This window comes from Ascaphus truei, unplaced genomic scaffold (genome assembly GCF_040206685.1).
Source record: "Ascaphus truei isolate aAscTru1 unplaced genomic scaffold, aAscTru1.hap1 HAP1_SCAFFOLD_622, whole genome shotgun sequence".
In the NCBI taxonomy this organism is placed as follows: domain Eukaryota; kingdom Metazoa; phylum Chordata; class Amphibia; order Anura; family Ascaphidae; genus Ascaphus; species Ascaphus truei.
This window is the reverse complement of record NW_027456955.1, coordinates 49,510-75,326: the sequence shown is the minus strand read 5'-3', so window position 1 is coordinate 75,326 and position 25,817 is coordinate 49,510. Positions and strand designations below refer to the sequence as shown.

Below are 25,817 nucleotides of genomic sequence, written 5' to 3'. Positions count from 1 at the left end.
TGAGGGAGGCACATGTGGGGGGATATGAGGGGGCACATGTGGGGGGATATGAGGGAGGCACATGTGGGGGGATATGAGGAGGGCACATGTGGGGAGATATGAGGGAGGCACATGTGGGGGGATATGAGGAGGGCACATGTGGGGGGATATGAGGGAGGCACATGTGGGGGGATATGAGGAGGGCACATGTGGGGAGATATGAGGGAGGCACATGTGGGGGGATATGAGGGAGGCACATGTGGGGGGATATGAGGGAGGCACATGTGGGGGGATATGAGGAGGGCACATGTGGGGAGATATGAGGGAGGCACATGTGGGGGGATATGAGGGAGGCACATGTGGGGGGATATGAGGGGACACATGTGGGGGGATATGAGGGAGGCACATGTGGGGGGATATGAGGGAGGCACATGTGGGGGGATATGAGGGAGGCACATGTGGGGGGATATGAGGGAGGCACATGTGGGGGGATATGAGGGAGGCACATGTGGGGGGGATATGAGGGGGGCACATGCCGTGTTCTGTTTACTCCAGAATATTGACTCCCTCTTTCTTTCTCCCGCCAGTGAACGGAGTGGTGAACTCTATCCTTGGTGAGTCCCTCACTGCAGTTATCCAAACATCAGCTTAACTCCTTGAGTGCCAGGGGCATCAGTGCATTGCAGGGTTAATCCTTAAATAGATACACTAGTGATGAGTTATATCCTGTGACATTGTAACAATCACATTATTGGGCCTTGGCTTATGGTCTCTTCTCTTTACATCTGCTCTCTATATTTTTATTAGTTACTTTTTCCTAATAATTAGTTTCTTATAAACTAATAAAAGTGATCACAACCTGCAAAAGAATGTATAAATCTCCTGCACAGTATTGGGCCTGTGCTATAAACTTTGATAACTAACTCATCGAGCGTTCTGAGCACTTCCCGTACGATTTGGTAAGGCGGGAACATGCCACACCGTTCTGTGGGAACATGCCACACCGTTCTGTGGGAACATGCCACATCGTTCTGTGGGAACATGCCACATCGTTCTGTGGGAACATGCCACATCGTTCTGTGGGAACATGACACACCGTTCTGTGGGAACATGCCACACCGTTCTGTGGGAACATGCCACATCGTTCTGTGGGAACATGCCACATCGTTCTGTGGGAACATGCCACATCGTTCTGTGGGAACATGACACATCGTTCTGTGGGAACATGCCACATCGTTCTGTGGGAACATGCCACATCGTTCTGTGGGAACATGCCACATCGTTCGGGGGGAACATGCCACATCGTTCTGTGGGAACATGCCACATCGTTCTGTGGGAACATGCCACATCGTTCTGTGGGAACATGCCACATCGTTCTGTGGGAACATGCCACATCGTTCTGTGGGAACATGCCACATCGTTCTGTGGGAACATTCCACATCGTTCTGTGGGAACATGCCACATCGTTCTGTGGGAACATGCCACATCGTTCTGTGGGAACATGCCACATCGTTCGGGGGGAACATGCCACATCGTTCTGTGGGAACATGCCACATCGTTCTGTGGGAACATGACACATCGTTCTGTGGGAACATGCCACATCGTTCTGTGGGAACATGCCACACCGTTCTGTGGGAACATGCCACATCGTTCTGTGGGAACATGCCACATCGTTCTGTGGGAACATGCCACATCGTTCTGTGGGAACATGACACATCGTTCTGTGGGAACATGCCACATCGTTCGGGGGGAACATGCCACATCGTTCTGTGGGAACATGCCACATCGTTCGGGGGGAACATGCCACATCGTTCTGTGGGAACATGCCACATCGTTCTGTGGGAACATGACACATCGTTCTGTGGGAACATGCCACATCGTTCTGTGGGAACATGCCACATCGTTCTGTGGGAACATGCCACATCGTTCTGTGGGAACATGCCACATCGTTCTGTGGGAACATGCCACATCGTTCGGCGGGAACATGCCACATCGTTCGGCGGGAACATGTCACACCGTTCGGAGGGCACATGCCACATCGTTCGGGGGGAACATGTCACACCGTTCGGCGGGAACATGCCACATCGTTCGGAGGGCACATGCCACATCGTTCGGCGGGAACATGCCACATCGTTCGGAGGGCACATGCCACATCGTTCGGTGGGAACATGCCACACCGTTCGGCGGGAACATGCCACACCGTTCGGAGGGCACATGCCACATCGTTCGGCGGGAACATGTCACACCGTTCGGAGGGCACATGCCACATCGTTCGGCGGGAACATGCCACATCGTTCGGCGGGAACATGTCACACCGTTCGGAGGGCACATGCCACATCGTTCGGCGGGAACATGCCACATCGTTCGGCGGGAACATGTCACACCGTTCGGAGGGCACATGCCACATCGTTCGGCGGGAACATGTCACACCGTTCGGAGGGAACATGCCACATCGTTCGGCGGGAACATGTCACACCGTTCGGAGGGCACATGCCACATCGTTCTGTGGGAACATGCCACATCGTTCGGCGGGAACATGTCACATCGTTCGGAGGGAACATGCCACATCGTTCGGCGGGAACATGTCACATCGTTCGGCGGGAACATGTCACACCGTTCGGAGGGCACATGCCACATCGTTCGGCGGGAACATGCCACATCGTTCGGCGGGAACATGTCACACCGTTCGGAGGGCACATGCCACATCGTTCGGCGGGAACATGCCACATCGTTCGGCGGGAACATGTCACACCGTTCGGAGGGCACATGCCACATCGTTCGGCGGGAACATGTCACACCGTTCGGAGGGAACATGCCACATCGTTCGGCGGGAACATGTCACACCGTTCGGAGGGCAGCAAAGTTATCGAAGCTTCTAGAATAGGCCCAATGTGTATTACAGCAAAGGGACGTGTTATGTGCTGCAGCCACAAGAGGGCAGCATGCCCCTGCTCAGTGCTGCTCTGCCTCACCTGAATATAAGGACTGCTGGGTCACCTTGTGAAATACTGTTCTGTGTGTTGGGCAGGTGAGCACACGAAGGCTCTCATCACCCAGATGACTCTGTTCAACAAGGTCCTGGCAGAGCTGAGAGAGGATATAAGAGACCAGGTAAGAGGGGCGAGGTGGCACAGGTAAGGGAGGTGGATAGGGGGTACAGGGGAGGGAGAGGGTACAGGTAAGGGAGGTAGAGAAGGGGGTACAGGGGAGGGAGAGGGGGTACAGGTAAGGGAGGTGGAGAGGGGGTACAGGGGAAGGAGAGGGTACAGGGGAGGGAGGGTGCAGGTAAGGGAGGGAGAGGGTGTTACAGGTAAGGGTTGGGGAGAGGGGGGTACAGGTAAGGGAGAGGGGGTACAGGTAAGAGAGGGGGTGCAGTCAAGAGGGGGTACAGGTAAGAGGGAGAGGAGGTACAGGTATGGGAAGGGGGTACAGGAAAGAACAATGCAGATAAGGGGGGGAGAGGGGGAACAGGTAAGGGAGGTGGAGAGGGGATACAGGGGAGGGAGAGGGGGTACAGGTAAGGAAGGGAGAGGGTGTTACAGGTAAGGGTTGGGGAGAGGGGGGTACAGTTAAGGGAGAGGGGGGTACAGGTAAGAGGGGGTGCAGTCAAGAGAGGGGGTACAGGTAAGAGAGGGAGAGGAGGTACAGGTAAGAGAGGGAGAGGAGGTACAGGTAAGAGAGGGGGGATACAGGGAAGAAAAATGCTGCAGGTGGGAACATTATAGGAGGGAGAAGTTACAGTGTAAGAGTCACACATTCCTAGAGGTAGATTCGTCCCTTTAATGATTTTACTCCTATTTTGGGCAGGTGAAGGAGATGTCCCTTATCAGGAACACCATCATGGAGTGTCAAGTGTGTGGTAAGGGGACAGCCTGCCAGAGGGTGATAGCAGCACAGGGTGACACAGCGACAGGGCGACGCAGTGAGAGGGTGACGCGGCGCAGGGTGACAGCGCGGGACAATGCAGTGACAGGGCGGTGCATGGTAACAGCGCAGGGTGACGCAGAGATAGGGTGACACAGCGACAGGGCACAGGGTGACAGCGCAGGGCGACACGGCGATAGACAGAAGGGAGGTGTGTTGTTCCTGTATCGCGCCTGCATTTTAAAGTTTTATGTACAGTGGCTAAAATGTAACATTATCCTGCGGTGTTAGTGTTCCCTGCGGCAGCATGTCCCGGCGGCAGCATGTCTCTGCGGCAGCATGTCTCTGCGGCAGCATGTCCCGGCGGCAGCATGTCTCTGCGGCAGCATGTCTCTGCGGCAGCATGTCCCTGCGGCAGCATGTCCCGGCGGCAGCATGTCCCGGCGGCAGCATGTCTCTGCGGCAGCATGTCTCTGCGGCAGCATGTCTCTGCGGCAGCATGTCTCTGCGGCAGCATGTCCCGGCGGCAGCATGTCTCTGCGGCAGCATGTCCCGGCGGCATGATGTCCCGGCGGCAGCATGTCTCTGCGGCAGCATGTCCCGGCGGCAGCATGTCTCTGCGGCAGCATGTCTCTGCGGCAGCATGTCTCTGCGGCAGCATGTCTCTGCGGCAGCATGTCTCTGCGGCAGCATGTCCCGGCGGCATGATGTCCCGGCGGCAGCATGTCTCTGCGGCAGCATGTCCCGGCGGCAGCATGTCTCTGCGGCAGCATGTCTCTGCGGCAGCATGTCCCGGCGGCAGCATGTCCCGGCGGCAGCATGTCCCGGCGGCATCATGTCCCGGCGGCAGCATGTCTCTGCGGCAGCATGTCTCTGCGGCAGCATGTCCCGGCGGCAGCATGTCCCGGCGGCAGCATGTCTCTGCGGCAGCATGTCCCGGCGGCAGCATGTCCCGGCGGCAGCATGTCTCTGCGGCAGCATGTCTCTGCGGCAGCATGTCCCGGCGGCAGCATGTCTCTGCGGCAGCATGTCCCGGCGGCAGCATGTCTCTGTGGCAGCATGTCCCGGCGGCAGCATGTCTCTGGGGCAGCATGTCCCGGCGGCTGCATGTCCCGGCGGCTGCATGTCTCTGCGGCAGCATGTCTCGGCGGCAGCATGTCCCTGCGGCAGCATGTCTCTGTGGCAGCATGTCCCGGCGGCAGCATGTCCCGGCGGCAGCATGTCCCGGCGGCAGCATGTCTCTGCGGAAGCATGTCCCGGCGGCAGCATGTCTCTGCGGCAGCATGTCCCTGCGGCAGCATGTCCCGGCGGCAGCATGTCCCGGCGGCAGCATGTCTCTGCGGCAGCATGTCCCGGCGGCAGCATGTCCCGGCGGCAGCATGTCCCGGCGGCAGCATGTCCCGGCGGTGCAGGGAGGCTGTGGCGATGTCCGCTGATGTTCCTGCTCTTCTCCCTGTTACAGGATTCCATGAGCACCGCTCCCGCTGTAACCCAAACCCGTGCTTCCAAGGAGTGGACTGTATGGAGACGTACGAGTACCCCGGGTATCGCTGCGGTCCCTGTCCCCCCGGATCACAGGGCAATGGCTCCCACTGTGCTGATATCGATGAGGTGACCCGTGGGGTGCAGTGCTGGGGGACTGGGGGCATAGGATGGTCATAACTGGGAGGGAGTGCATTGAATTTTTGGGGGGTGACAGTCTTGCCACCTAACAGCACCAGGAGCATTATTCTGGGGGGCCCATATTCCTCCCTCACCCCGGACATTTCCAGACAGAGTGTTCTTATACTACACAGCACCTATATACCCCTTATATACAGGCTTCTGTTTGTATCTTATACACAGTGTTCCCACGCTAACCCCTGCTTCCCCGGCTCAAAATGCATCAACACATCGCCTGGTTTCCGCTGCGAGTCCTGTCCTCGCGGGTACAAGGGCAACATGGTGTCCGGGCTGGGAGTGGAGTACGCCAAAGCCAGCAAGCAGGTCAGCGAGTGCTGAGTGTGAGGAGTACAGAGGATAAGTGAGTGAGAGCGCTGAGTGTGAGGAGGAGCAGAGGATCAGTGAGTGAGAGCGCTGCATGTGAGGAGGATCAGAGGATCAATGAGTGAGCGCTGCGTGTGAGGAGGAGCAGAGGATCAGTGAGTAAGAGGTCTGCATGTGAGGAGGAGCAGAGGATCAGTGAGTAAGCGCTGCGTGTGAGGAGGAGCAGAGGATCAGTGAGTGAGCGCTGCGTGTGAGGGAGGAGCCTAGGATCAGTGAGTGAGCGCTGCGTGTGAGGAGGAGCAGAGGATCAGTGAATGAGCGTTGCGTGTGAGGAGGAGCAGAGGATCAGTGAGTGAGCGCTGCATGTGAGGAGGAGCAGAGGATCAGTGAGTAAGAGGTCTGCATTTGAGGAGGAGCAGAGGATCAGTGAGTGAGCACTGAGTGTGAGGAGGAGCAGAGGATCAGTGAGTGAGCGCTGCGTGTGAGGAGGAGCAGAGGATCAGTGAGTGAGCGCTGCGTGTGAGGAGTAGCAGAGGATCAGTGAGTGAGCGCTGCATGTGAGGAGGAGCAGAGGATCAGTGAGTGAGCGCTGCATGTGAGGAGGAGCAGAGGATCAGTGAGTAAGAGGTCTGCATTTGAGGAGGAGCAGAGGATCAGTGAGTTAGTGCTGCGTGTGAGGAGGAGCAGAGGATCAGTGAGTGAGAGCGCTGTGTGTGAGGAGGAGCAGAGGATCAGTGAGGGAGCGCTGCGTGTGAGGAGGAGCAGAGGATCAGTGAGTGAGAGCGCTGCATGTGAGGAGGATCAGAGGATCAGTGAGTGAGCGCTGTGTGTGAGGAGGAGCAGAGGATCAGTGAGTGAGAGCGCTGTGTGTGAGGAGGAGAAGAGGATCAGTGAGTGAGCGCTGCGTGTGAGGAGGAGCAGAGGATCAGTGAGTGAGAGCGCTGCATGTGAGGAGGAGCAGAGGATCAGTGAGTGAGCGCTGCGTGTGAGGAGGAGCAGAGGATCAGTGAATGAGCGCTGCGTGTGAGGAGGAGCAGAGGATCAGTGAGTGAGCGCTGCATGTGAGGAGGAGCAGAGGATCAGGGAGTGAGAGCGCAGTGTGAGGAGGAGCAGAGGATCAGTGAGTGAGAGCGCTGCATGTGAGGAGGAGCAGAGGATCAGGGAGTGAGAGCGCTGTGTGTGAGGAATAGCAGAGGATCAGTGAGTTAGCGCTGTGTGTGAGGAGGAGCAGAGGATCAGTGAGTGAGCGCTGCGTGTGAGGAGGATCAGAGGATCAGTGAGTGAGAGTGCTGCATGTGAGGAGTAGCAGAGGATCAGTGAGTGAGAGCGCTGCGTGTGAGGAGGAGCAGAGGATCAGTGAGTGAGCGCTGCGTGTGAGGGAGGATCAGAGGATCAGTGAGTGAGCGCTGCATGTGAGGAGGAGCAGAGGATCAGTGAGTGAGCACTGCATGTGAGGAGTAGCAGAGGATCAGTGAGTGAACCCTGCATGTGAGGAGGATCAGAGGATCAGTGAGTGAGAGCGCTGCGTGTGAGGAGGAGCAGAGGATCAGTGAGTGAGAGCGCAGTGTGAGGAGGAGCAGAGGATCAGTGAGTGAGCGCTTCGTGTGAGGAGGATCAGAGGATCAGTGAGTGAGAGCGCTGCATGTGAGGAGTAGCAGAGGATCAGTGAGTGAGCGCTTCGTGTGAGGAGGATCAGAGGATCAGTGAGTGAGAGCGCTGCATGTGAGGTGGAGCAGAGGATCAGTAAGTGAGAGCGCAGTGTGAGGAGGAGCAGAGGATCAGTGAGTGAGCGCTGCATGTGATGAGTAGCAGTGGATCAGTGAGTGAGAGTGCTGCGTGTGAGGAGGAGCAGAGGATCAGTGAGTGAGAGCGCTGTGTGTGAGGAATAGCAGGGGATCAGTGAGTGAGAGCGCTGTGTGTGAGGAGGAGCAGAGGATCAGTGAGTGAGAGTGCTGTGTGTGAGGAGTAGCAGAGGATAAGTGAGTGAGAGCGCTGTGTGTGAGGAGTACAGAGGATAAGTGAGTGAGAGCGCTGTGTGTGAGGAGTAGCAGAGGATCAGTGAGTGAGAGCGCTGCGTGTGAGGAGTAGCAGAGGATAAGTGAGTTAGCGCTGCATGTGAGGAGGAGCAGAGGATCAGTGAGTAAGAGGTCTGCATTTGAGGAGGAGCAGAGGATCAGTGAGTGGGCGCTGCGTGTGAGGAGGAGCAGAGGGTCAGTGAGTGAGCGCTGCGTGTGAGGAGGAGCAGAGGATCAGTGAGTGAGCACTGCGTGTGAGGAGGAGCAGAGGATCAGTGAGTGAGCGCTGCGTGTGAGGAGGAGCAGAGGATCAGTGAGTTAGCGCTGCGTGTGAGGAGGAGCAGAGGATCAGTGAGTGAGCACTGCATGTGAGGAGTAGCAGAGGATCAGTGAGTGAGCGCTGCGTGTGAGGAGGAGCAGAGGATCAGTGAGTGAGAGCGCTGCATGTGAGGAGGATCAGAGGATCAATGAGTGAGCGCTGTGTGTGAGGAGGAGCAGAGGATCAGTGAGTGAGAGCGCTGTGTGTGAGGAGGAGCAGAGGATCAGTGAGTGAGAGCGCTGTGTGTGAGGAGGAGCAGAGGATCAGTGAGTGAGAGCGCTGTGTGTGAGGAGGAGCAGAGGATCAGTGAGTGAGAGCGCTGTGTGTGAGGAGGAGCAGAGGATCAATGAGTGAGCGCTGTGTGTGAGGAGGAGCAGAGGATCAGTGAGTGAGAGCGCTGTGTGTGAGGAGGAGCAGAGGATCAGTGAGTGAGAGCGCTGTGTGTGAGGAGTAGCAGAGGATCAGTGAGTGAGCGCTGTGTGTGAGGAGGAGCAGAGGATCAGTGAGTGAGAGCGCTGTGTGTGAGGAGTAGCAGAGGATCAGTGAGTGAGAGCGCTGTGTGTGAGGAGGAGCAGAGGATCAGTGAGTGAGAGCGCTGTGTGTGAGGAGGAGCAGAGGATCAGTGAGTGAGAGCGCTGTGTGTGAGGAGGAGCAGAGGATCAGTGAGTGAGAGCGCTGTGTGTGAGGAGTAGCAGAGGATCAGTGAGTGAGCGCTGTGTGTGAGGAGGAGCAGAGGATCAGTGAGTGAGCGCTGTGTGTGAGGAGGAGCAGAGGATCAGTGAGTGAGAGCGCTGTGTGTGAGGAGGAGCAGAGGATCAGGGAGTGAGAGCGCTGTGTGTGAGGAGGAGCAGAGGATCAGTGAGTGAGCGCTGTGTGTGAGGAGGAGCAGAGGATCAGTGAGTGAGAGCGCTGTGTGTGAGGAGGAGCAGAGGATCAGTGAGTGAGAGCGCTGTGTGTGAGGAGGAGCAGAGGATCAGTGAGTGAGAGCGCTGTGTGTGAGGAATAGCAGGGGATCAGTGAGTGAGAGCGCTGTGTGTGAGGAGGAGCAGAGGATCAGTGAGTGAGAGTGCTGTGTGTGAGGAGTAGCAGAGGATAAGTGAGTGAGAGCGCTGTGTGTGAGGAGTAGCAGAGGATCAGTGAGTGAGAGCGCTGTGTGTGAGGAGGAGCAGAGGATCAGTGAGTGAGCGCTGCATGTGAGGAGGAGCAGAGGATCAGTGAGTGAGCGCTGTGTGTGAGGAGGAGCAGAGGATCAGTGAGTGAGCGCTGTGTGTGAGGAGGAGCAGAGGATCAGTGAGTGAGAGCGCTGTGTGTGAGGAGGAGCAGAGGATCAGTGCGTTTGCCTCGGATGTGAGTGCTTATCTGTGTCTTCACTCCGGGACAGGTGTGCACGGACATCGATGAGTGTAATGATGGTAATAACGGAGGTTGCGCTGCCAACTCCATCTGCACCAACAGCATGGTGAGTTCCTACTGTTCCCACCCTGCACCCACTCTGCTTCACCCACCGTCCTGACACCCGTGTATTCTCGCCCTCCAGGGCTCCTACAAATGTGGCCCCTGCAAGTCTGGCTTCGTGGGGAACCAGACCATGGGCTGCGTGCCGAAAAGATCCTGTATAAACCCGGCGTTCAATCCGTGCGCCGTGAACGGGCACTGTGTGTTCGAGAGGAATGGGGACGTGTCCTGCATGGTAAGGGGGGGCTTTCTCACACGCATCTCGCACTGTACCCCGCTCCCTGCAGGAACTAATAGGATGAGTGCTGAGGGTGTGTCCGAGAGTCACCCTATTATTCTCACCCCACAGTGCAACGTCGGCTGGGCAGGGAATGGGTACACGTGTGGCCGGGACACGGATATCGATGGTTACCCAGATGAGCCAATGCCCTGTATAGATAATAGCAAGCACTGCAGGCAGGTAAGGCGCCTGCCACTGAATCAGGGGGCTGTTTGTCTGGATGCTGGGGGGCTCCTGTTGGGGGGCAGTGATAGTGTCTGGATGCCGGGGGGCTCCTGTTGGGGGGCAGTGATAGTGTCTGGATGCCGGGGGGCTCCTGTTGGGGGGCAGTGATAGTGTCTGGATGCCGGGGGGCTCCTGTTGGGGGGCAGTGACAGTGTCTGAATGCCGGGGGGCTCCTGTTGGGGGGCAGTGATAGTGTCTGGATGCCGGGGGGCTCCTGTTGGGGGGCAGTGACAGTGTCTGAATGCCGGGGGGCTCCTGTTGGGGGGCAGTGACAGTGTCTGAATGCCGGGGGGCTCCTGTTGGGGGGCAGTGACAGTGTCTGAATGCCGGGGGGCTCCTGTTGGGGGGCAGTGACAGTGTCTGAATGCCGGGGGGCTACTGTTGGGGGGCAGTGACAGTGTCTGAATGCCGGAGGGCTACTGTTGGGGGGTAATGACAGTGTCTGAATGACGGGGGGCTCTTGTTGGGGGGCGGGTAGTTACAGTGTCTGAACCCGGGGGACTCATGATGGGGGGGCAGTGACAGTGTCTGAACCCCGGGGGGTTTCTGTTGGGGGGGGGGGGTAGTTACAGTGTCTGAACCCTGGGGGGCTCCTGTTGGGGGGCAGTGACAGTGTCTGAATGCCGGCCGGCTCCTGTTGGGGGGCAGTGACAGTGTCTGAATGCCGGGGGGCACCTGATGGGGGGCAGTGACAGTGTCTGAATGCCGGCGGGCCCCTGTTGGGGGGCAGTGACAGTGTCTGAATGCCGGGGGGCTCCTGTTGGGGGGCAGTGACAGTGTCTGAATGCCGGGGGGCTCCTGTTGGGGGGCAGTGACAGTGTGAATGCCGGGGGGCTCCTGTTGGGGGGCAGTGACAGTGTCTGAATGCCGGGGGGCTCCTGTTGGGGGGCAGTGACAGTGTCTGAATGCCGGCGGGCCCCTGTGGGGGGCAGTGACAGTGTCTGAATGCTGGCGGGCTCCTGTTGGGGGGCAGTGACAGTGTCTGAATGCCGGCGGGTTCCTGTTGGGGGGCAGTGACAGTGTCTGAATGCCGGCGGGCCCCTGTGGGGGGCAGTGACAGTGTCTGAATGCCGGGGGGCTCCTGTTGGGGGGTATTGACAGTGTCTGAATGCCGGCGGGCCCCTGTGGGGGGCAGTGACAGTGTCTGAATGCCGGGGGGCTCCTGTTGGGGGGCAGTGACAGTGTCTGAATGCCGGCGGGCCCCTGTGGGGGGCAGTGACAGTGTCTGAATGCCGGCGGGCTCCTGTGGGGGGCAGTGACAGTGTCTGAATGCCGGCGGGCCCCTGTGGGGGGCAGTGACAGTGTCTGAATGCCGGCGGGCCCCTGTGGGGGGCAGTGACAGTGTCTGAATGCCGGCGGGCTCCTGTTGGGGGGCAGTGACTGATTGATGGAGGTCACAGTTGTCCCTCTCTGTCCTCGCTGCAGGATAACTGCCGTTTGACCCCTAACTCCGGTCAGGAGGACGCTGACAACGATGGGATTGGGGACCAGTGTGACGAGGATGCGGATGGGGATGGAATCAAGAATGTTGAGGTGCTCATCTGGAACGCCGCTGTATAATGATCCTAAGTATCTCAAATCCAATGTCCAGCTCCCTTTTTCTCCGCTGCCCGATGTGTTTGCAAATCGATGTGTCGCAGACAGAAAATGTGTTCAGAAAAATAGTAGCGATAATCTTTAAATATCAGTGTCTTCACCACACTGGTTCTGGGAGATGACCCGCTGTCCAGTGTCACAGTACTGAGCCCACACTGGTTCTGGGAGGTGACCCGCTGTCCCCTGTCACAGTACTGAGCCCACACTGGTTCTAGGAGGTGACCCGCTGTCCAGTGTCACAGTACTGAGCCCACACTGGTTCTACGAGGTGACCCGCTGTCCAGTGTCACAGTACTGAGCCCACACTGGTTCTAGGAGGTGACCCGCTGTCCAGTGTCACAGTACTGAGCCCACACTGGTTCTAGGAGGTGACCCGCTGTCCAGTGTCACAGTACTGAGCCCACACTGGTTCTAGGAGATGACACTGTGTTTGCTAGTGTCACCTTGCTTCCTTGTGTACTGTATATTAGTGTGACTGTGTGTGTGTTATTGTCACCTTGCCTGCGTGTGTATGTTACTGTGTGACAGTGTATGTTAGTGTCACATTGCCTGTGTGTGTGTAACAGTGTATGTGTTATTGTCACCTTGCCTGGAAGTGTATGTTGGTGTGTGCATTGTTACTGTGTGACTGTGCGTTTGTGTTATTGTCACCTTGCCTGCGTCTGTATGTTAGTGTGTGTGTATTGTCACCTTGTGTGTGATGGTGTGTTAGTGTGTGACAGAGTGTTTGTTAGTGTCGCCTTGTGTATGTATGTTAGTGTGTGTGTGTGTTATTGTCACCTTGCCTGTGTGTGTATGTTAGTGTGTGACTGTGTGTGTGTGTATATTATTGTCAGCTTGCCTGTGTGTGACTGTGTGTGTTAGTGTGTGTGTGTGTGTGTGTGTTATTGTCACCTTGCCTGTGTGTGTGTTAGTGTGTGACTGTGTGTGTGTGTGTGTGTGTGTGTGTGTGTGTGTGTGTGTGTGTGTGTTATTGTCACCTTGCCTGTGTGTGTGTGTGTGTGTGTGTGTGTGTGTGTGTGTGTGTGTGTGTGTGTGTGTGTGTGTTATTGTCACCTTGTGTGTGTGTGTGTTATTGTCATTTTGCCTGTCTGTGTGTATGTTTGTGTGTTATTGTCACCTTGCCTGTGTGTGTATGTTAGTGTGTGTGTGTTATTGTCACCTTGCCTGTGTGTGTGTGTGTGTGGTATTGTCACCTTGCCTGTATGTGTATGTTAGTGTGTGACTGTGTTACTGTGTGTGTGTTATTGTCACCTTGTGTGTTTGTGTTATTGTCACTTTGCCTGTCTGTGTGTATGTTTGTGTGTTATTGTCACCATGCCTGTGTGTATGTGATTGTGTGTGTGTGTGTTATTGTCACCGTGCCTGTGTGTATGTGATTGTGTGTGTGTGTGTGTGTTATTGTCACCGTGCCTGTGTGTGACTGTGTTCTCTTTGCAGGATAATTGCAGACTTGTTCCCAATAAGGACCAGCAGAACTCGGACACAGACTCCTTCGGGGATGCTTGTGACAACTGTCCTAATGTCCCCAACAATGACCAGAAGGACACGGATGCCAGCGGGGAAGGAGATGCTTGTGACAATGATATAGATGGAGACGGTGAGTTCTCATTTGGGGTTCAGAGGTCAGGAGAGAGTTAGCTGGATTTGCTGTGACGGCGCCTCACAAGTCAGTAACACCAGTATATACGTGTATCATTGTGTCTGTGTGTATACGTGTGTCATTGTGTCTGTGTGTATACGTGTGTCATTGTGTCTGTGTGTATACGTGTATCATTGTGTCTGTGTGTATACGTGTATCATTGTGTCTGTGTGTATACGTGTATCATTGTGTCTGTGTGTATACGTGTATCATTGTGTCTGTGTGTATACGTGTATCATTGTGTCTGTGTGTATACGTGTATCATTGTGTCTGTGTGTATACGTGTTTCATTGTGTCTGTGTGTATACGTGTATCATTGTGTCTGTGTGTATACGTGTATCATTGTGTCTGTGTGTATACGTGTATCATTGTGTCTGTGTGTATACGTGTATCATTGTGTCTGTGTGTATACGTGTATCATTGTGTCTGTGTGTATACGTGTATCATTGTGTCTGTGTGTATACGTGTATCATTGTGTCTGTGTGTATACGTGTATCATTGTGTCTGTGTGTATACGTGTATCATTGTGTCTGTGTGTATACGTGTATCATTGTGTCTGTGTGTATACGTGTATCATTGTGTCTGTGTGTATACGTGTATCATTGTGTCTGTGTGTATACGTGTTTCATTGTGTCTGTGTGTATACGTGTTTCATTGTGTCTGTGTGTATACGTGTTTCATTGTGTCTGTGTGTATACGTGTTTCATTGTGTCTGTGTGTATACGTGTTTCATTGTGTCTGTGTGTATACGTGTATCATTGTGTCTGTGTGTATACGTGTATCATTGTGTCTGTGTGTATACGTGTATCATTGTGTCTGTGTGTATACGTGTTTCATTGTGTCTGTGTGTATACGTGTTTCATTGTGTCTGTGTGTATACGTGTTTCATTGTGTCTGTGTGTATACGTGTATCATTGTGTCTGTGTGTATACGTGTTTCATTGTGTCTGTGTGTATACGTGTATCATTGTGTCTGTGTGTATACGTGTATCATTGTGTCTGTGTGTGTGTACGTGTATCATTGTGTCTGTGTGTGTACGTGTATCATTGTGTCTGTGTGTATACGTGTTTAATTGTGTCTGTGTGTATACGTGTATCATTGTGTCTGTGTGTATACGTGTATCATTGTGTCTGTGTGTATACGTGTATCATTGTGTCTGTGTGTATACGTGTATCATTGTGTCTGTGTGTATACGTGTATCATTGTGTCTGTGTGTATACGTGTATCATTGTGTCTGTGTGTATACGTGTATCATTGTCTGTGTGTATACATGTATCATTGTGTCTGTGTGTATACGTGTATCATTGTGTCTGTGTGTATACGTGTGTCATTGTGTGTGTGTATCATTGTGTGTGTGTATCATTGTGTCTGTGTGTATACGTGTATCATTGTGTCTGTGTGTATACGTGTATCATTGTGTCTGTGTGTATACGTGTATCATTGTGTCTGTGTGTATACGTGTATCATTGTGTCTGTGTGTATACGTGTATCATTGTGTCTGTGTGTATACGTGTATCATTGTGTCTGTGTGTATACGTGTTTCATTGTGTCTGTGTGTATACGTGTTTCATTGTGTCTGTGTGTATACGTGTTTCATTGTGTCTGTGTGTATACGTGTTTCATTGTGTCTGTGTGTATACGTGTTTCATTGTGTCTGTGTGTATACGTGTATCATTGTGTCTGTGTGTATACGTGTATCATTGTCTGTGTGTATACGTGTATCATTGTGTCTGTGTGTATACGTGTATCATTGTGTCTGTGTGTATACGTGTGTCATTGTGTCTGTGTGTATACGTGTATCATTGTCTGTGTGTATACGTGTATCATTGTCTGTGTGTTTACGTGTATCATTGTCTATGTGTATACGTGTATCATTGTCTGTGTGTATACGTGTATCATTGTGTCTATGTGTATACGTGTATCATTGTCTGTGTGTATACGTGTATCATTGTCTGTGTGTATACGTGTATCATTGTGTCTATGTGTATACGTGTATCATTGTCTGTGTGTATACGTGTATCATTGTCTGTGTGTTTACGTGTATCATTGTCTATGTGTATACGTGTATCATTGTCTGTGTGTATACGTGTGTCATTGTCTCTGTGTATATACATGTTTAATTGTCTCTGTGTATATACGTGTGTCATTGTCTCTGTGTATATGCGTGCGTCATTGTCTCTGTGTGTATACGTGTGTCAGTCTCTGTGTGTATAGGTGTGTCATTGTCTCTGTGTATATACGTGTGTCATTGTCTCTGCTGTGTGTGTGTCTATATATATATATATATAGTTTCTGCGAATGTATCATTTATATACAGGCATCCCTAACATGCTGGACAACTGCCCAAGGGTGCCGAACCCCCTGCAGACAGACCGGGACCTGGATGGGGTGGGCGATGCGTGTGATAGCTGCCCTGAGACCAGTAACCCCACACAGGTAATTCGGGAGATGAGACACTTCATCCTGTGAAAGGGTCAGTGCTACATTGTAGCACGTTACTTCCGCGCGCTTATCCGGCTGCGCGCGTACTGAGCAGGAGACGGAGGGGGGTGCGGGGGTGTTATACATATTGTGTAGTATCGCAGCAGGCAGGGGGAGCCGTATAATATATATGGGGCGTTTCTCTGGCCGATAACACCGTGTAATTAGTTGATGAGATGAGTTTCTCGGGTGTGGAGTAACCGGGGAAATCTTTTCTTCAGACAGACGCAGACAGCGATTTGGTCGGTGACATGTGTGATACCAACCAGGACAGGTAAGTCCTCCGCTGAATACAGGTGTGCGGCAGATATACAGGTACTTGTGAGGGGCCCTGAATGCGGACCAGGTACTCTAACACGTGTGCTCAGTAGTGATACTGTGCATGCTCTATTACCATCACACAGACCGCAGGACACAGGGGAACGTTAAGTGTTTAGGGAATAGGATATATATCGCGTTCAGTCTGTAATGTTTACCCAGCCTCAGAGAATCCATCATCTGTACAGTGCTAAGCATACTGTCACTCATCAGGCTTGCTTGTTATCAATATCTCATCAACATACGCCACAGCGCAGTACAATTGAGGATAAGGGACAAGCCGCATACATTGATAATGACAGGTTATGGAAGTAATCTGGTCTGGGGAGCTGACAATCTGTCCATTGTATCTTCTCAGGGATGGGGACGGTCATCAAGATACCAAGGACAACTGTGCAGACATCCCCAACAGCTCCCAGCTGGACTCTGACAATGACGGGACCGGGGACGAGTGTGACCAGGATGATGACAACGATGGAATCCCCGACTACATCCCCCCGGGGCCGGACAACTGCAGACTGATCCACAACCCGAACCAGAAGGACACAGACGGTGAGAGGAACCCCACGGGGTGGGGGCGGTGACCGCGTGTTTGGGGCGTGGAACCTGCTGTCCTTGTATGCAACGCGTGTCATGCTGACACCTTCCATGTTCAGTGCCAGATGTTATACATGTTGACATGTCACATGCTCTGTCTGTTCCTGGCAGGGGACGGCATTGGGGACGTGTGTGAGGAAGACTTTGATAATGACACCGTCCTTGACCCCGTGGACGTTTGTCCTGAGAGTGCAGAGGTCACACTGACCGACTTTAGGGCCTATCAAACGGTCATCCTGGATCCAGAGGGGGACGCACAAATAGATCCTAATTGGGTCGTTCTAAACCAGGTACCTTCAGAGAGCCCAACAGAACCACTTCTCTCTGCATGCTGCTGTGTATCCCGCGTGTGGTACACTGCGTGTACAATAACATGTTCCTGTGTATCACGTGTGTGGTGCACTGCGTGTACAATAACATGTTCCTGTGTATCCCGTGTGTGGTGCACTGCGTGTACAATAACATGTTCCTGTGTATCACACGTGTGGTGCACTGCGTGTACAATAACATGTTCCTGTGTATCCCGTGTGTGGTGCACTGCGTGTACAATAACATGTTCCTGTGTATCACACGTGTGGTGCACTGCGTGTACAATAACATGATTCTGTGTATCCCGTGTGTGGTGTACTGCGTGGACAATAACATGTTCCTGTGTATCACGCGTATGGTGCACTGCGTGTACAATAACATGTTTCTGTGTATCCCGTGTTTGGTGTACTGCGTGGACAATAACATGTGCCTGTGTATCACGCGTGTGGTGCACTGCGTGTTCAATAACATGTTCCTGTGTATCACGCTTGTTGTGCACTGCGTGTATAATAACATGTTCCTGTGTATTCTGTGTGTGGTGCACTGCGTGTACAATAACATGTTCCTGTGTATCCCGTGTGTGGTGCACTGCGTGTACAATAACATGTTCCTGTGTATCCCGTGTATGGTGCATTGCGTGTACAATAACATGTTCCTGTGTATCACGCGTGTGGTGCACTGCATGTACAATAACATGTTCCTGTGTATCCCGTGTGTGGTGCACTGCGTGTACAATAACATGATCCTGTGTATCCCGTGTATGGTGCATTGTGTGTACAATAACATGTTCCTGTGTATCACGCGTGTGGTGCACTGCGTGTACAATAACATGATTCTGTGTATCACGCTTGTTGTGCACTGTGTGTATAATAACATGTTCCTGTGTATCCCGTGTATGGTGCACTGCGTGTACAATAACATGTTCCTGTGTATCCCGTGTATGGTGCACTGCGTGTACAATAACATATTCCTGTGTATCCCGTGTATGGTGCACTGCGTGTACAATAACATGTTCCTGTGTATCCCGTGTATGGTGCATTGCGTGTACAATAACATGTTCCTGTGTATCCCGTGTATGGTGCACTGCGTGTACAATAACATGTTCCTGTGTATCCCGTGTATGGTGCACTGCGTGTACAATAACATGTTCCTGTGTATCCCGTGTATGGTGCATTGTGTGTACAATAACATGTTCCTGTGTATCCCGTGTATGGTGCATTGCGTGTACAATAACATGTTCCTGTGTATCCCGTGTATGGTGCACTGCGTGTACAATAACATGTTCCTGTGTATCCCGTGTATGGTGCACTGCGTGTACAATAACATGTTCCTGTGTATCACGCGTGTGGTGCACTGCATGTACAATAACATGTTCCTGTGTATCCCGTGTATGGTGCATTGCGTGTACAATAACATGTTCCTGTGTATCACACGTGTGGTGCACTGCGTGTACAATAACATGTTCCTGTGTATCCCGTGTATGGTGCACTGTGTGTACAATAACATGTTCCTGTGTATCCCGTGTATGGTGCATTGCGTGTACAATAACATGTTCCTGTGTATCCCGTGTATGGTGCATTGCGTGTACAATAACATGTTCCTGTGTATCCCGTGTATGGTGCACTGCATGTACAATAACATGTTCCTGTGTACAAAGGACTCAGGGTCCTCCCTTAAGGTTGGAGGAAAGGAGATTTCACCAGCAACAAAGGAAAGGGTTCTGTACAGTAAGGGCAGTTAAAATGGGGAATTCATTACCCATGGAGACTGTGATGGCAGATACAATAGATATGTTAAAAAAAAGGTTGGACATATGTTTAGAAAGAGAGGCGAACGGGATGCACACTGCTAAGCATAGAAGGGCTGGAGGCATGCGTCAAACTGAAAAAACTTTATTGCGGCATGACAGCCAAAAATGTAAAAGCACAGATGAATCCTCTCATATGTTTAGAAAGGAAAGGTACACAGGGATATACCAAATAAGTAACATGGGAAGGATGCTGACCCAGGGAGTAATCTTATCCACTTGAATGATGTGTTACTGGGGTTTCTGCCTTCCCCTGGATCAGTACACTGTAAGTAGGGATATAAGATAAAGTATCTATCGTCTAAGTAACTATGTAACTATCCCCAGGGCATGGAGATTGTTCAGACCATGAACAGTGATCCCGGGCTTGCTGTAGGTATGTGAGGATTGTGTCTCCCTGCAGGGGGCAGTTTGTCCTCTTACCCCTCCCGTCCCCTCCCACACTGCCCTCTTACCCCCTCCTGTCCCTCTCCCACACTGCTCTCTTACCCTTCCCGTCCCCCTCTCACACTGGCCTCTTACCCCCTCCCGTCCCCCTCCCACACTGCCCTCTTACCCACTCCCGTCCCCCTCCCACACTGCCCTCTTACCCCCTCCTGTCCCCCTCCCACACTGCCCTCTTACCCCCTCCTGTCCCTCTCCCACACTGCCCTCTCACCCTTTCCGTCCCCCTCACACTGCCCTCTTACCCCCTCCCATCCCCCTCCCACACTGCCCTCTTACCCCCTCCCATCCCCCTCCCACACTGCCCTCTTACCCTTCCCACCCCTCTCACACTGCCCTCTTACCCTTCCCGTCCCCCTCTCACACTGCCCTCTTACCCCCTCCCGTCCCCCTCCCACACTGCCCTCTTGCCCCCTCCTGTCCCTCTCCCACACTGCCCTCTTACCCTTCCCCCTCTCACACTGCCCTCTTACCCTTCCCGTCCCCCTCTCACACTGCCCTCTTACCCCCTCCCGTCCCCCTCCCACACTGCCCTCTTACCCTTCCTGTCCCCCTCACACTGCCCTCTTACCCCCTCCCACACTGCCCTCTTACCCCTCCTGTCCCCCTCCCACACTGCCCTCTTACCCCTTCCCACAATGCCCTCTGAACCCTCCTGTCCCCCTCTCACACTGCCCTCTTACCCCCTCCTATCCCCCTCCTACCCCTCCCACACTGCCCTCTTACCCTTCCCGTCCCACTCTTATACTGCCCTCTTACCCCTCCCGTCCCCCTCCCACACTGCCCTCTTACCCACTCCCAAAATGCCCTCTGACCCCTCCTGTCCCCCTCCCACACTGCCCTCTTACCCCCTCCCATCCCCCTCTTACCCCTCCCGTCCCCCTCCCACACTACCCTCTTACCCCTTCCCATCCCCCTCACACACTGCCCTCTTACCCCTCCCGTCCCCCTCACACACTGCCCTCTTACCCCCTAACACACTGCCCTCTTACCCTTCACGTTCCCCTCTCACACTGCCCTCTTACCCCCTTTTGTCCCCCTCCCACACTGCCCTCTTATTTTCTCCCGTCCCCCCTCCCACACTGCCCTCTTACCCCTTCCCGTCCTCCTCCCACACTGCCCTCTTACCCCCTCTCATCCCCCTCCCACACTGCCCTCTTGTCCCCTCCCATGCTCCCCTCTTGCCCCCTCCCACGCTCGCCTCTTGCCCCCTCCCATGCTATCCCTTGTCCCCTCCCACGCTCCCCTCTTGCCCCCTCCCACGCTCCCCTCTTGCCCCCTCCCATGCTCCCCTCTTGCACCCTCCCACTCTGCCCCCTCCCACACTGCCCTCTTACCCCTGTTGCCTCTTCCCACGCTCCCCTCTTGCCCCCCCCCATGCTCCCCTCTTGCCCCCTCCCATGCTCCCCTCTTGCCCCCTCCCACACTCCCCTCTTACCCCTCCCCTTTTCCTTGCAGGTTACACAGCCTTTAATGGCGTGGACTTCGAGGGGACGTTCCACGTGAACACGGTGACAGACGATGACTACGCCGGCTTCATCTTCAGCTACCAGGACAGCGCCAGCTTCTATGTGGTGATGTGGAAGCAGACAGAGCAGACATACTGGCAGGCCACGCCATTCAGAGCCGTGGCAGAGCCCGGGCTGCAGCTCAAGGTCAGAGGCTGCTGACTGTGCCCACTGCTGGCACACACCGTCCCACGCCCCAGTACGGTGATCACCTCCCTGGCCTGGACTCTGCTCTCTTTATTCTTCTCTCCAAGCTATTCTGCCCCCTCCCACGTCCCTGTCACTCACCTGCTCCCTGCCACGTCCCTGTCACTCACCTGCCCCCTCCCACGTCCCTGTCACTCACCTGCTCCCTGCCACGTCCCTGTCACTCATCTGCTCCCTGTCACGTCCCTGTCACTCATCTGCCCCTTCCCACGTCCCTGTCACTCATCTGCCCCCTCCCACGTCCCTGTCACTCACCTGCCCCCTCCCACGTCTGTCACACACCCGCTCCCTGCCACGTCCCTATCACTCAACTGACCCCTCCTACGTCCCTGTTACTCAATTACCCTCTCCCACATCCCTGTCACTCACCTGACCCCTCCCACGTCCCTGTCACTCACCTGCCCCCTCCCACGTCCCTGTCACTCATCTGCCCCCTCCCACGTCCCTGTCACTCATCTGCCCCTCCCACTTCCATCACTCACCTGCCCCCTACCACATCTGTCACTCACCTGGCCCTTTCAACTTCCCTGTCACTCACCTGCCCCCTCCGACATCCCTGTCACTCACCTTCTACCTGTCACTCACCTGCCCCCTCCCACATCCCTGTCACTCACCTGCCCCCTCCCACGTCCCTGTCACTCACCTGCCCCCTCCCACATCCTTGTCACTCACCTACCCCCTCCCACGTTCCTGCCCCCTGCCACGTTCTTGCCCTCTCCCACCTCACCCACCTGCCTCCATCTGCCCCCTGCATGCAGGCTGTAAAGTCAAAGACGGGCCCCGGAGAGCAGATGCGCAACGCTTTGTGGCACACGGGACACACCAATGACCAGGTGCGGTTGCTGTGGAAGGATCCACGGAACGTGGGCTGGAAGGACAAGACCTCATACCGCTGGCAGCTCATGCACCGGCCCCAAGTTGGCTACATCAGGTCAGCAAAGCGAGCACTATCCCCGTGGTTATATATATATATATATATCATGGGTCCTTCTACCGGAAACGTGGCGCCGAGGCCACGGAACCTGGTGCATTTATTTGCTGGAACGAGAAAGGTGGTACATTATATTAGTGTGAAAATCCCCCCCCCCCCCCCCCCGCTGCTGGGGGGAGGTAGGGGGGGGGTGCTTCAGGTACACGTGGCACACACGGAGTTAACGGCCCCGCTCTCTCTCCCAGGGCGAGATTCAGCACAAAGGGTCAGAGCCGCCCGCACCGAAAATCCCCTCGCCTGTTTTTGTTTTGCGAGCCGATGATGTCAGCGGGGAGCTGGGTCACGGCGTCCGTTGTCGGCATCGCCACGGCAACCCAAACCCTGTCAGGAATGCTGGGGGGGTTCTTTCATATGGAAAGGAGCAGCACAATAAGCCTGGGATAGGAAGCGGGGGTCCCGGCTCTGGGAACTGTCCTGCTCTGTGTTCCTGGCACGGACCCCGTGCTGCGCTTCCCAATTAATACCCCCTCAAACTCCCCCTGCCCCTCCCTCACGCTGCCCCTCCCTCACATTGCCCCCCCCCCCCTCATACTACGGGGGCCTGGGATGGGGACAAAAACTCACAGTCTGCCTGTGACTGGCCAAGGATTTATCCAGTGGCATTTTTTAGGGTGTCTTATTTGGGGTGTTATAGCAGCCACCCATACTCATCCTCTTTGAATACATTTAACTCCTACATACATACGAGTGCAGCTCCGGGGGCCCTGGCAGGGAAAGGGTTACAATGTGTATATAGCTACATACCCCCGTGGGAGTCCACGTTACTGCTCGCTGCCCCGCCCACGTTCTGTATACATTTCATGCTTCAGTACCTATAATGCTGCTGCAGGTCTGCATTTCGGTGCAGCACTTGGGAGTAATGATGCCGACCTGCATTAACCCCTTGGCCGCGTCTCTCAGGGTAAAGCTGTATGAAGGCGTCGATCTGGTCGCGGATTCCGGGGTGATTATAGACACGAGCATGCGTGGCGGCCGGCTGGGCGTCTTCTGCTTCTCCCAGGAGAACATCATCTGGTCCAACTTGCAGTACCGCTGTAACGGTGAGTGCGCGGTGCCGGCGGCGGTGTGAGCACGCCGGGACAGGAGGAGGTGCAAATCCCCGGGTCACAGAACCACGCTCGGTGATCGGGAACACTGGGCTTGGCATCGGGTTCTCTCTTTGCTCTTAGGGCTTTTTGTACAAACCCCAGGCATACTATTATTATTAGAAATCTCACTGGTTTCGGGGTTACCCTCTCCCCCCGCATGCCCTGCACCGACCGCTTAGCACGGTATACAAATGAAATAATGGTATAAACTCCTGGGCAATGTAGCAGAAAGCCCAGGCAGCGCCAGCTGCCGAGTTACTAAGGGATGGGAATGGAAACGCCGGCGGTGATTTGGATTACAATAAGTAGTTATATACATCGGCATGAGCATGTACTCATACCGACGATGTGACAAGGGACTGCCTGCCCTAGAGAGCTTGCAATCTAAGTAAAAACAAAGACGCCTTTACGGTTGTGTGATCGTGCTGCCACTCTGACACCCGCGTCCTCTCCCTACACAGACACAATTCCAGAGGACTTTGAGCCGTACCGGAGAATCCTGCTGGGAGGGAGGGAGTGAGAACTGTGCAGCCGCTTATCCTGCAGTCAGCCCAGCTGGGGTCACTGGGGGGTGCCACGCCATACCTTCCCACCGTGGCAGAATCTAGAGAAGGGACACTGAAAACTGCCACCTCCACGGACTCTGACCGACTCCAGCAGGCGTGGCACCTTATTGGGGGGGGGGGCTTTCTAAACCTCTGCACTCTGAGCTGAGGCGACACCCCCCTTCAGGACCTGCTTTCTCCATACAAAGGGGCTTCCAACCAACAAACTTTGGGGCAGGAGACTGGGTTGACTTGTTACATTTTGGAAACGAGGGGTTTGGATGGAGGTTACTAATATATCAGGATGTCAGTGTTACTACGTGTCACAGGAACAAGCTGAATAAACTGACACACACACACACACACACACACACACACACACACTCTGCTGTGGGGTCACAACAGGGGGGCTATTATCATGCTTATTGTGGGGGGTTTGGGACCCTGTAATATTGTGCAAATGTATATTGTATTGTGCAAGTGAGATTTTCCTAGATGGCACACAAGCAGGGTCGTTGAAAGATAGCTGCACACAGCGGTGCTCTAAGGCCACCCCAATGCTGCGGAAATCTGTCATTAACCTGCAAAGTGTGTAACATTGTTGAGATGTGTCCTTGCCAAGCCACCATACTGAGGGTTAGCAGGGGACACACAGAGTACCCCCTGTTTTATACCCCCAGGTAACCATCCCACCTGTACACCTTCCCCTGCCTCTCCCGATCCCCGCGTTACCCGGTGCTGTGACGTCCGCTTCCGCCATAAACCTCTACAATTCCTCATAAAGTTGCCATTGTTTTTCTAACGGGTGCCATGTTTTTTGTGCTTTGTAGATACCTGGGTACTTCGGGTTAATGTAGCAAAGGACTTGGACTTTCAGCCGACACACAGAGGCATTTCCATCCCATCACGTACCGGTATCTCTGAGGGCTAATGTACCATAGGGTTCCATGTGCCTCAGTGTGAGAGTTGGGGAGCCATTAACAGTGGTAGTGAAGCTGGAACCCCAATATAAAGCTCATTCAGACTGCAGTCTTCAGGTTCTTGGTATAAACCACTTCAGCTGCTCCTCTGGGGGTGACACAAATGTGGGGGTGTCCCGGCCCTGGGTGCCGTGCTGCGGATCCAGCTGATAGGTGTCAGGAGAACCAGGCACAGGTAAGAGGAGAGGACTGTTACGTAGAGATGATAAAGCACCTGTATCTGCAGCACTGCTATACAAGGCCGCGCTTAGAGTGCCGGCGACGCTGACGTCACGCTGAAAAAAATCTAATTGAGTTGATTTCCAGCCATCTCGCCATGGCGTCGCTCCTACTATAAGCGCACGCAACGGCTTCAATACATTTGTGTTGACGAGGCGTCGCGTCGCCGGGACTATAAGCGCGGCCTTAGGCTATCGGGTAGCTCCAGGTCTTTGGAACAGACTGAACCAGTCCTGCTTTTGTTAACCTCTTTTTCTCAACAGGAAATACACGGCTACACATCATAGAGAGGGGGGGGAGGGGGACTGTTTCTGGTCAGGATCAACACGGGGGGGGGGAGGTAACTTTTTGGGGACAGGATCAGCACAGAGGGGGGGAGCCGCGATGATGAGTAGGGGGGGGGGAGCCGCGGCAATGAGTAGGAGGGAGGCTGCGGTGATGAGTAGGGGGGGGAGCCGCGGTGATGAGTAGAGGGGGGGAGCCGCGGTGATGAGTAGGGGGAGAGCCGCGGTGATGAGTGGGGGTGGGAGGGCGCGTTGATGCGTAGGTGGAGGGAAGCCGCAGTGATGCGTGGGGGGGTAGGGCGCGTTGATGAGTAGGGGGAGGGAGGCCGCGGTGATGAGTAGGAGGGGAGGGGCAGCGGTGATGAGTAGGGGGGGGGAGGCCGTGGTGATGAGTAGGGGGGGGAGGCCGCGGTGATGAGTGGGGGGGGAGGCCGCGGTGATGAGTAGGGGGGGGAGGCCGCGGTGATGAGTAGGGGGAGAGCCGCGGTGATGAGTGGGGGTGGGAGGGCGCGTTGATGCGTAGGTGGAGGGAAGCCACAGTGATGCGTGGGGGGGGTAGGGCGCGTTGATGAGTAGGGGGAGGGAGGCCGCGGTGATGAGTAGGGGGGGGAGGCCGCGGTGATGAGTAGGGGGGGGAGGCCACGGTGATGAGTAGGGGGGGAGGCCGCGGTGATGAGT

At 54.5% G+C, this 25,817-nt stretch overlaps 1 protein-coding gene across 1 annotated transcript in view; it reads left to right on the top strand.

Annotated features, from left to right (window-relative positions):
- THBS3 (thrombospondin 3) overlaps positions 1-24,458 on the top strand; it is a 44,907-nt gene extending 20,449 nt beyond the window's left edge. The window contains exons 5-23 of the mRNA XM_075584502.1: positions 567-593; positions 3,008-3,090; positions 3,787-3,838; positions 5,306-5,454; positions 5,689-5,829; positions 9,545-9,622; positions 9,701-9,853; positions 9,968-10,078; positions 11,549-11,656; positions 13,160-13,319; positions 15,679-15,797; positions 16,064-16,116; positions 16,519-16,712; positions 16,869-17,047; positions 19,201-19,249; positions 20,776-20,972; positions 21,791-21,963; positions 22,924-23,063; positions 23,573-24,458. Coding sequence (XP_075440617.1) covers positions 567-593; positions 3,008-3,090; positions 3,787-3,838; positions 5,306-5,454; positions 5,689-5,829; positions 9,545-9,622; positions 9,701-9,853; positions 9,968-10,078; positions 11,549-11,656; positions 13,160-13,319; positions 15,679-15,797; positions 16,064-16,116; positions 16,519-16,712; positions 16,869-17,047; positions 19,201-19,249; positions 20,776-20,972; positions 21,791-21,963; positions 22,924-23,063; positions 23,573-23,631 — 2,225 coding nt within the window. The 3' untranslated portion in view covers positions 23,632-24,458. The remainder of the gene's footprint in view (positions 1-566; positions 594-3,007; positions 3,091-3,786; positions 3,839-5,305; positions 5,455-5,688; positions 5,830-9,544; positions 9,623-9,700; positions 9,854-9,967; positions 10,079-11,548; positions 11,657-13,159; positions 13,320-15,678; positions 15,798-16,063; positions 16,117-16,518; positions 16,713-16,868; positions 17,048-19,200; positions 19,250-20,775; positions 20,973-21,790; positions 21,964-22,923; positions 23,064-23,572) is intronic.
- Positions 24,459-25,817: the final 1,359 nt, after the last annotated feature.